The sequence below is a fragment of the Zerene cesonia genome, unplaced genomic scaffold, assembly GCF_012273895.1.
Source record: "Zerene cesonia ecotype Mississippi unplaced genomic scaffold, Zerene_cesonia_1.1 Zces_u005, whole genome shotgun sequence".
In the NCBI taxonomy this organism is placed as follows: domain Eukaryota; kingdom Metazoa; phylum Arthropoda; class Insecta; order Lepidoptera; family Pieridae; genus Zerene; species Zerene cesonia.
The window spans coordinates 350,594-362,747 of NW_024045135.1; the positions used below are offsets into that span (position 1 = coordinate 350,594).

A 12,154-nucleotide genomic window follows, 5' to 3' on the forward strand; every position below is an offset into this window, starting at 1 on the left:
ACGAACAAAGATTCCTTAATATAGACATAGGAAATCCCTCGCACGTCACAATTCGATAGATTCTTTGGCAGAAACATCATTTCTTTTATTTTTAATGTGTCCGAGCCGGTTATTCATGTGAGATGGATTATCTCTCGTCTTGGCGTCCTTTGATCACAACTGCCCATCAAATTGTATCGGCTGATTGGCAATCCATTTAACGTCACATTTACGACGTCCCCATAAGTAACAGAACACAGAAGCTACCACCAATAGCATTCATAAACATTGATAAGTTATTGTAGTACCTTCCGCCCGCCGCTTAGTTCGCGTGGTAAACGGAAATTCCCATTCAATTTAAATGTTTAGACGCGGTAAAATGTAGCCTATGACACTTTCTACCCTCCTAGTTACCTCTAGACACAAAAATCATTTAGACACTCTGATTTCACGTGAAAGAAAGACTTTCGTCTTTAAATTATTAATGAAGATGTCGCACGTTAAAGAATTATAAACTATACAAGGAAACATAACGAAAATCCAAGCCCATGAAAACAATACTGGTCCTCTGTATTGAACAGTGCCTCAGGTTACTATACAATCAGTTCGAATCTATATAAAGAGCTATTATATCCATAACCTCGTTATATAAATTCCATGAAAGGCGAAACATAATGAGATCAGTTTTGCCGTCCGCGCTCAAATGGCCCAGAGGTTATCGAGTGTACAACAATGGGCAATTTATGGTGCCCCTTCATTGTTCTATTCACCAGAGGAAACATCACGTTGACGAGGGATAAATTCGAGTATACAGCAATATCTATACCATTGTTATTGTTTAAGGTCGAACTATGTATGAAACTGTGGTCGTAAGGTATTGTGCTGAGCCATTGAAAAATAACCAATTTCTTGTGGAATATATGACTAACATTATAAAGCTGAAGAGTTTGTTTGTTTGTACGCACTAATCTCAGGAACTCCTGGTCCGATTTTAAAAATTCTTTCATTCTTAGATAGCCCATTTATTGAGGAAGGCTATAGGCTATATTTGTACCACGGGCGAAGCCGGGGCGGACCGCTAGGGAGTGAATATTTGTGGTGCTTTTTTTAATTCGTAATTGTTTCTTAAAACATCAAGGTTAGCAAGCGTTAGAATTTTTCGAGAACAATCTTATAGAAAAAGGGTTTCAATTTTAAATACAGTGAGGATCACCATAATTATGTGTCTTACAAAATTATTGCACTTATTAATTAAAACAGATAAAAAAAATTCTTTGTAAGAATTGTGGTAATGCAGAGTTGACATTTGTTGATCCGCTATATTTGCTAAATAATAACCGTTTATACCGTATAGAGTGAACATATTTAGACTTCCATAGGGCTCTCTTAGTATTCCCCAAAGTAAAGTCAACCGAAGAATATCGGAGAACACTGTAGTCGTTCACATTCGTGATTCACTTACATTATTTACATCTACAGCTATATTACTTAAGACTGACCCCGCACACAACAAAACTCACACACATCAGACAACAAATGTTACTGTCAACACCTACACCCATGTACCATCGACACAGTTTTCAAGTCTTCAAAAACCAGAACGAAATTATAAAACCCAGCCACTACACTCCGCTCCAAACTTTATTGTTCACAAAACATTAAATCGCTAGACATTGCACTCAACGATTTCACCTTGCTCACTTCAGTTGTATCATTGTGGTATATAAAATGTCTCACAAGGCACAACACTTAAGCCGGTGTGAATACTCAACTGAAGACCATTACTGGGAAACCTTTCGAGCGAAGGTGACACGGTATTGGGTATTATATTCAGTACATACCGTAAACTGATTTATATAACTGACAACGTTGTCTGGTCTGGCTATTTTGTAGTACATTAAATTCAGGAGAATTTGCTACTTCTTTATATATATTTTTGCCTATATTTTGTAATGTGCAATGTGCAAAAAAATAACATTGCTATGATTCGTGTAATCAATATATAATTGATTTAATGCCATGATTGCATTAAAACAGTAAGATTGTGAGTTTTATTCATCTCTCTCTACTTTTTATTAAAATGAGATGCTATATTTTATTATTTTAAAGAGTTTTGATTTAAAATATTTCATATTTACTTCATTTCAATACTTCTTTCGGAAAACAACAAATACTTTGTGTAAATTTTAACAAATTTTTATATATTAATTAAGCTGTGTCCCATATATTAATTAATGTTGTGCTTATTTTCAAGTATAAATGACATATACTTATTTAATTCACCAATTCTATAACAAAAGAAAAACTCAAAAGATATATAAAATCAGAACGATTCTCACCTATCTCCACTTTATTTTTAACACCGAGTAACTAAACTTTAACAAAACCCCACGAAAATTATGTTACAAAAAGGCGCGCTCGTTAAGTGAAGGCTAAGATTGTTTGCCAGTAAATATAGACGTTGATGGAAATTGTAGTTTATGAGTGTAATTAAGAGAATACTGTGTAAAGTTAATACGCTTACAAAATAAATACAACGAAAAACAATGTTCGCCAAGGAAAGAAAAAAAAATACATTTCGAAAATATAACAGTGGAGTATTTATGGAATTTAAAAAAAATATTTTAACCGATTTTAATAACCAAAAAATTATAAGAATTATCTAATAATCATTATGTATAACCTATATTATCTCTCTTATGTATAACAAACTTATACATAAGAAAGACAATATAGATTCTTGCGGTAAATTATAAAGCATTTGAATATTCAGGAATGCTCCGCCATTTCCTTCACTTGCAATTATGCAGTGATAGAGTTTACTATTAACTAAATTTCAGGGCGCGTTTTTTGCCAGTATAGTCAAGGAAAAGCAGACAGTCTTTCCCCCATATATTCACCGATCTCGTGGGATTTCCGGGACAAGAAACTATCTCATGTCCCTTCTCGAGCCTTAATCTATCTGTATATTAAATTTAATCCAAATCTGTTCAGTAGTTAAGCCGTGAAGAAGAGACAGACAGAGAGCTACTTACACATTAATAACAACAGTAGGGATTGGTCATTCGTCATTACAGTCAACACTCGACGTTCTGAGAGTCGTAAACAAAAATCCCTGACACATTTAAGTCCAGAAAACACAAGACGATGTGTTTCTACGGACAAAGGATTTATAATCTCGTGGTTTACGAAACCGTGCACTCTCTGCATGACATACGCTGTGAGTCAGGCGCACTGCGCGAGGCCGCCATCACGATTCTTGCTTTGCGTCATTAGACGGTGATCTCTAACGACTAAAGGTGAAGCGAAAAGATGATGCTGAACTTTAACGGAAAAAACTATGATTTCGATTGGTAGAAAACGCTGATAGTGGGTATCTTTTGTTTGTTTTTAATATCATATTTCTTAACATCATAATTTGATGTGAGGTCGCATACAATAATTAAATATTGCATATTTGTATGTGCTGTAGATAATAAATTATGCATCCATCTTTATTATACATATGTATGTAATATATGTGTACAATATAAGAATACATTTAAGAATTCATAATAATCGTGTCCGTCGATGATTCTTACAATTGCGGATACACGATTATCGAACAATTTTGATACAAGACTTCCTCGTGACTCGTGTATTTATTAATTATTTATGGACTTTTTGTATCGATGTATACGATGAATTTAAAAACTCCAATTAATCAGTTTCCCATATTACATTTATTAAATATACTAGGGGCTCGTTTCGGCTCCGCCCGGATATCAATATTCCTGTTTCATCCCAAGCGTTTCATTGGGATAAAAGTATCCTATCACCCAAGTGAGCTCATACCCTGTTTGTACATCAAATTTCATCAAAATCTGTTCAGTAGTTTCAGCGTTGTTGACGGACAAACATCCAAACAAAGAAATTATCACATTATAATATAAGTGTGATTTATGGACTTTTTCTATCGATGTTTAGGATGGATTTTAAAACTCCACACATATACTTCCCACATTACATTTATTATTTCTGTACCGCCAGTCTGGAAGAGATCGATAATGTAATCTTTTCTAGTTTATATCATGTCTTATGTATTTATATTTGAAATGGCGTGATACAATATATACATGACTAATGCATAAATTATTTGCAGACACAAATCAAGCCATTTTGAGATGCAATTTCAAAAATTCAAAAGGACCCTTAAAACATTTTCCGCTCTCATTTACCGATACCAACAAGCGGGTTCAACCTACTGTGACTGAATTTAAAGTTAAAACGGGAAATACTGCATTTCAAAGCATAAAATGCTCACCATTTCATTTCAATTTATAATTCAATCGAAAAGCAAAACTACATAATATATATACCTTTTTTAACTCCCGCTGCGAAGAGAGATGACGCTGTGGCTTGTCTATTTGTGGTGAGGTAGCTCTCAAACGGATCGACCGATTTCAATGCGGTTGCTTTCATTTGAAAGCCACTTTCCTAGCAATGGTTTTTAGTTATGTTTGGTTACTATCAGCAAATCAGTATAAGTGTATCTCTCTCGCTCTTTTCCAAAATGTTTTAAGACATTTTTGTCGTATGATGACTCGATTTAATGCTTTACGTATTCTTTTAATTGAGTCTATAACAAAATGTTCAATTTAATTTACTTGTACTACAGTACTGTATAATGTTGTAGCTGTGCTCTCGCTGAATCCTTAAATTAAGTTCCTTCTTGGAAACTCTCTCCATTTATTTTGGAATTCAAGGAAGATGAAGCTATATACCTATAACCTAGCGAATAGGTACACTTTTATATTTGAAGCGAAGTAGTGAAGGGATTGAATCATTGCAAAGGCTTTCATTTCAACGGACTCATTCAAGGTTTCGATATCAAGAGGGTAGGTACAAAATATAAGACAGATAAACGCTAACCGTGGCTTTGTGAATTCGGTTCTGTACCAGCCCAGTGCCCTATTCAAATTTGAGATAGAAATAGCATAACTGATGATGATATAGAGTAGTAAGTAATATATAATGTACCAGCTTTCCGCCGACGGCTTTGCCCACGTGGTCAAGGGAAATTCTTATGGGATGGTTCACCACTTTAAAAAGTAGCCTGTATCACTGTCTACATTTACCAGACTCAAAAATCGTATCATAATCGCTCCATTTTGACGTGAAAATAGTCTATTTATTGAAGAAGGCTATTGTAGGATAGTTATTACATCATATACGACGTGGGTGAAACTGCGGGCCACAGCGAGTCGCTTAAAAGACTGAATGAATGTGAATTGACTGAAACTCCAATCGAAACCCACTAATGACTAAAACTTCCGTGCGTAAAGCTGGAATTCAGATGTTACACAAGGCGAGGAACTAGCATGCTACAATTTTTAATGCATATAAAATGCATTGCGGAATCGCGATATGAGCATAATTAAGTTGTATAACCTAGTTCTTGTATCAGGAATGCGTACGGATCAAAGCAGTAGCAGAGTGTTTACTGGATATGCACTTGCACATACTTTTGTCTCCGAGAACGTAGGTGTGTAAGCAAACTCCCCCGAAACTGCTGGATCGACTTTTATTGTCTGTGTTTATCCGGGTAGGTTTTGCGAATTGAAATGAATCTATTCGCATATACCATACGAAAGGTGTTATTTGTAAAACATGATCAGCACAATTCGCGAGTCACAGATGGCATGCGAATAGCGAATCGGCGTAAATGATGTGTTGTTTATTAAAAGGACGTTGAATCATGTGCGACAGCCCCTAAATAGTGTACCGAGCTGCTTACATCATCGTGTATGTAGCTCGGGACTTTAAACGTCTTCATGATGTTCTTATAAACTTTGTGAATATTTAGTTTGGTTGGTTTTAAAAGAGCTTAGAAAGAGTATAAGAGTCGACTACGCGGGCGAATTCGCGGGCGGAAAGCTGTTTAACATAACATTATTTCGCACAATAGACAGCAACGGTAATAATAATCGTCAACAATATTAAATGATCCTAAAACCATAATATGCTAATTATTCAAATGCATGCAAATTAAAACACAGTCAAATTATATTTATATGAAACGAAACGAAGCGTATAATTAATTAAACTAACACAATTTTGTTATTGTTACGGTTAGAGTACAGTGAACGCGTATTTAACGAAATAAGCGAAAGTATGAAAAGAATAAGTTTCATTATACAACGATACAAATTAATAAGAAGTTTCAACTTTCGCATCTGTATATTTATGTAACTTTAAATAACTAACTCTATAAAAACATTGCACCCCAAGGAGTCGTTAATTTTTGAACAAGACCCAGAGTACGTCAGACGTTTACTTGGATACCAATGCTTTGTACATCGCTTATTTATAATCGAGTGTCAACATTAAACTAAGCATAGACTATATTACGCTCTTTATACGGGAATGCTACAATTTAGATAGCTGCGCCCGCGTAACCCGCATAATCCCGTATAAATATCGGGATAAAAAGTTGCCTATGTGTTATTCCAGTTGTCCAGCTATCTACGTACTAAATTTCATTGCAATCGGTTGTGTAGTTTTTTATTAACAAACATACACACATCCTTACAAACTTTCGCATTTATCATATTACTAGCTGCGCCCCGCGGTTTCACCCGCGTAAGTCCATATCCCGTAGGAATATCGGGATAAAAAGTTGCCTATGTGTCACACATCCTTACAAACTTTCGCATTAAAATATTAGTAGGATTAGTAGGAAGGATATCAAAGATACCTCAAGTCTCTGCACGCATTCGCACTACTGTTAGGGATGTCCTCAAAATTTACCTGTCACGAAGGCCATACGTAATGACGCTACAAGGAAAACGTCGTGACGCACGCCATTTGTACACAAGAGTAGATTTAAACAATGCGCTATGCAAAGTACATGTGAATTGGCAATGGTAATCACCATGGACATGCATGAAGATAGATTCAGAAATTATTTTTTTTTTTTTATGTTACAGTCGGCAATGGAGCTGGTGGGACGCCTGACGGTAAGCGCTACCACCGCCCATGAACATTTGGAGAGGCATAAGGTCCATTGCAGACCTTACGCTTCTACAAATGGACTGCCGTCTTTTTGGGAAGGGATTAAGAAAGGATTGGCGATAGGAATAAAGGAAAGGACTGGGAAGAGTAAGGAAAAGGATATGGGCCTCCGGGATTACATGGGAGATTCAACGATTTATATTACTTCTGAAACAACAACAAGTTGCAGATTTATTAGACCAAGCCGATTGATAAAAAATAAGGTTGATGTATAAATACTGGATACTCAAATGGTACTCTAATTTAAGACACATATAACTCTCATCAACATAGCATGCCGTCTAGATCCTTTTAATATTAAAAACTTTTACTGCGGTATCTATACTAATATTATAAGGCAGAAGAGTTTGTTTGTTTCATTAAACGCTTTTATCTCAGGAACTGGTCCGTTTTGAAAAAATCTTTCAGTGTTGGATAGCCCATTTATTGAGGAACACTATATATGTACCACGAGCGAAGCGCGGTGGACCGTTAGTTATAAACAAGGAAGGAATAAAACATTTTGTTAAAAAAAATAAAGAAACACGCTTTGATTATAGAATCAAAATTGTCTTGCTTTGCTCACAGGGTATACGTATGGAAATTATTTAAAGCTGACGATCAGGATAATCAGGATAACAAGAGGAACTCATTAAAGTATTGTTTTGTCACCGATCATCAATAAGTGTACAAAGTTCGAATTAAATCTGTTCGTATAAAATGGGTCAATATCTAGTCCACAGAACGGTCACAAACCTACAAACATACAAATAAAACTAGTAGGAGAGAGTGAATAATAAAAAATAAACGCTTTTAAATCTAAAAGTACTCCAAACTCTGCAAACCAGTTAAACCACCCACCGCAGAACTGTTACGAACTTTTCCATCAAGCAGCACATTTAATCTGGAGAATCGCATGTTATATACAAATTGAACCATTTAGTTATATACGATTGTTAAGAGAACAATATAAAACTTTTCAACTATGACTAGTGGTCCGACGTGGTATCGCTCGTGGTATATTAATAACCCACACAGAGCACTCAGGGATCACGTACTTTTTTGCACTGACTCTTTAATTTATTTATGCGGAACCGTTAATACCGTGAGTTCGATTCGCACTTGATCGATATTTAGCACCGAATAAACAGGCGCGAAGTCAGGGCGAGCGGTTATTACTTTCAATAGATCCCAATTTAACGAACAATATTTTTATTTAAAACTAGTGTCCGCCCATATCGCCCATAGAGGACGTTTAATTTTTGCGTGAGAACTTTCCATATGCTTAAAAAAATGTTATAAAAAAATTGTCAAATTGTCTCGAGTTTTACGCTCAGCAGCACATTTGGCGATATATTTTTATTTATACGGAATATATTCGATAAACTGTGCCTACTTATAATTTACATAACATATTAATAATTATACGCTTATTCTAGTTACAACATTTATATATATATATCCAGTTGGTAAGCCTTTCTGTAAATAAATGTCAACATGGACTTGTAAGCTGTAAAGGTCGCCTCGTAAGCCTTCATAACAACGTGCATCGTTAGCGGGCCCTCGTGAATGTGAGACTCACGAAACTAACGTCTCACAGTTTGTGCTCTTCAAACGAGATTCCAGAAATTTCCAGATTTCAGAAATATCTTCTTGTTAGTTAGCCGCTAGGTAGTTGCATATAAGTATCTATTTATGTATATATGATTTGATGTGAGTCTGGATCTATTACTAGTTGCACCACGCGCAATAAAAGCAATGGTGGCTCAGTGGTGAGGACCTTGGACTTAAAAACGATAAGTCGGAGATTCGAGACCCCGTGGGATGTGGGTAACATAACCACTGCTTGAAACGGTGAAGGAAAACATCGTGTCATGACAGAAAAAATTGGGCCATAGACTACTTTTAATTAAAAGTTAGTACACATACACATTAAGCATCCTAAACACAAAATAAATATGTTTTTTTTTTCATTAATTAGATTAGTAAGAAATAATATAGAAAATTGGCGAACGATGGCCATACGTTGGTCTCACCCACCCCATGAATATAATTTATCACATTAAGAGAACAAATAACAGAACCTATAACAAATAGCTGGAGTAAATACATACCAACAATAACCAGCAGCGTCGTCACCCAGAACCAGTGCATCCACCAATGCAGCGTCATGACGGTAGCGTGGCTGGGTCGGATTTTACCAAACTGAAACAAATATATGAACACTTTTAACAGATATATTTATAAGAATTTTGATGCTATAAAACTAAAATCTGAAGAAAAATATCACCTACATTAATTAGGTAGCTAATGTCCTAAAAAGTGAAGTCCTGTGTCCCCTAGTGGGGTATGAGGCAGATGATATACATTTGTTTAGCTGATCGATTTTCTCTATAGAGAAGTAAGTGTTCAGCCTTCTGTGTTTTGTGAGTCCCCACTTGGAATCGAACCCAGGACCAATCGGGTCTACCACTATACCAAAGAAGCGGTCAGTAAGGTGGTGCTAAGCCATATGTTTACATTGATCTAAATTAGTCGTAACAAATTATAACATTAACGATAAAGATGGACGTATAACTTGTTTCAGTATTGAGTACAGTATGGATTAGATAAAGGTTAAGTCCCACTAGTATACGATCATAAGATCTACCGAGCATTGCCATAATGACAAAACAAAAAAACCACATATACTAATTGCGTGAACAATACGAATGTGATTATGTGAAATTATCATCAGTTCTCAGCCAGCACAGATCAATGATAATTCGCTAATTGCCTTACGGAGTAATTAATATAATGCATTTAGCCTTGTGCGGAAGAAAACTTAGCGCTGACCTTTCATACAATTACTAATAAGAGTATTATTTTGCATGAGAATGTTGGATAAACAAGCGAGAGCGATTTGAGCATACACATTTGAAGAATTGTCACATCTTGTGGTAATGATATCAAAGGTGGTTTGTCTGGAGGAGACGGAATAAGTGTTTTAATGCTAGGCTTAAACTTTTTTATGGCTGAGCCTGGCACAGGCCCTCTTAAGTCACGCTGACCATCAGTGCTAACGACCGAAACGTATGAACCTATACGAAGCGTTTTAGTACAATGGGTAGGTATCAGCGTGTGCGGTGCATAGAAGTTCTTACGTTTCCGCTGCCAGCACCGACGGTCAGCGTGCGGTTAGCGTGACTCTAAAACCAGCCTCACGTCCGATATTAGTAATCAATCCTAATCCAAAAGCCGCAACCATCGATTGATCAATAGACAATCGAGGGCTTATTTTTGAATCAGCATGCAGATAAGAGATCGATCGAAAAATATACAAAAATCGAAGATGATGCCATCCTATATAGAAGATACATCATTAATTTCGAGCGTATCACCAAAAATGCCCATCAAATTATAAACAAAACTTAACTTTGTGAATACTTAAAACCTAAAAAAATTGTATAGTTCCAGAAACAAACACCTCCATTCATTTGAATACACCTACAATGCTTCTACGCAAAAATTCGTTGCATTGTAACTGCAAACGTGGATTGAAAATAATCCTTTCTATATGAGGAACGGGGATTAACATATAACACACAAATCTCTGGACGTCGCAAATATTTCAGCAGAACAATCATGAAATTTTCATAACTACCCCTTTTATTGTGTGGCGAATAGATTTCATTTTAAATTTTCAATGAATAGCTTTATTCGACTATATCTATATACACATGTATGTTTGGTTTTATTACTCGATAACTGCGTGAGTTTTCAATCGATTGACGTGATACTTCATATGTTTGATAGGAAATTATTGTCATTTGGTTGTAGTTTAGTTTCCTCTCTCCCCAGGAACGTAGGTGACCTTTTTGTAGGAAACAATTGTTTTAATATTATTTATTCGCTCTATTCTATAATGCACACTTAGAAGAATAGAAACACACACACACAATATTTATCGTGCAAATTCATTCAGTCATTTTGCGTTGAAACGATTTCTTCCAGACAAACTTGGGATATAGGAAAATTAAACCTTACAGTGCATATACAAGAAATAAACATACATACATGATGACTCTTTTTTGGTTATCTAGTAAATCCATGTCTAAATACATCTTCGTTTCCAGTTTTTCACCAACTGAATTTGCCCTTTGAGCATGTATAGAACATATCTATAATGTTTACGAGACCATTCGAAGAGTGATCTATTTTCATAAAGTACCAAAGTACCAGTCACGTGTCTCCGCGGGGATCTTCACGAGATAATTAAAGGAAATTAATCCAGCTCCAAAAGGAGCTTTGTAAATAAATTTGTCCCTAATGAACGCTCAGGTAACATTTCAGCGTTGAATTATATTGACTTAGTCGAGTTCGGATAGTTCGTAAGTTAGTTATACAGACATAATGAAGTCTGAAGTTAGTATCAAATTAAGTTACGTTCGTTGTATTTTGTATTTTTTAATTATATGTTGCTTTGGAAATATTAATAGTGGTTGTTTTGATCAATTGGGTTTTTATATTTTATTCAACATTTTTATTACGTTTTATCCTTACGTCGATTTGTAAATGCAAAAAAATAAGTCTATCTGTTTCTTCTTCACGCCCTCACTACTACAGCAATTGGTGGTGGATAGTTTGAGACCCGATTCCAAAAAAGCCACGGGAAAGGGAGCTATGCGGATAAATCCCAAAACTTTCTTTCGTCTTTAACTGCGAGAGCGAAGCCGTGGGCGGGGAGATGCATTAAATATCTTTTGTATGCATTAGTGTCATAATGTAAGCAAAATTGACTGTGGAACGCATATACAATGACAATATTAGCTTTCTATTGATAATTTATGAAATACCAACAATCTAAATAAATCTATACAAGTATTATAAAGAGGAAAGATTTGTTTTCAATATTTTCACACAACGTACATAACCCATTAAAAAAACTCTTTCACCATTAGAAAACTGCACTGAGTGTAATAAGCTTTATATGTACCACGAACGAAACCGGGGCGAATAGTTAGTTTGTCATAACTCAACACGTGCTCAATGATTATTCTATTCTTGAAATGTGAGCTTTACATAATATGTATATTTACATAAATATTTGTATAGAAAATGTATGCAAAAGCAATAATCTAAATAAACATATTCACAAGCAATT

The 12,154-nt window shown here is 35.4% G+C and overlaps 1 protein-coding gene across 4 annotated transcripts in view; it reads right to left on the reverse strand.

Moving 5' to 3' along the window:
* Positions 1 to 12,154, reverse strand: part of LOC119838785 — a 58,988-nt gene that overhangs the window by 5,609 nt on the left and 41,225 nt on the right. For all 4 annotated transcript variants that reach the window (XM_038364887.1, XM_038364889.1, XM_038364890.1 and 1 more), the window contains one exon: positions 9,126 to 9,216. In XM_038364887.1, coding sequence (XP_038220815.1) covers positions 9,126 to 9,216 — 91 coding nt within the window. The remainder of the gene's footprint in view (positions 1 to 9,125; positions 9,217 to 12,154) is intronic.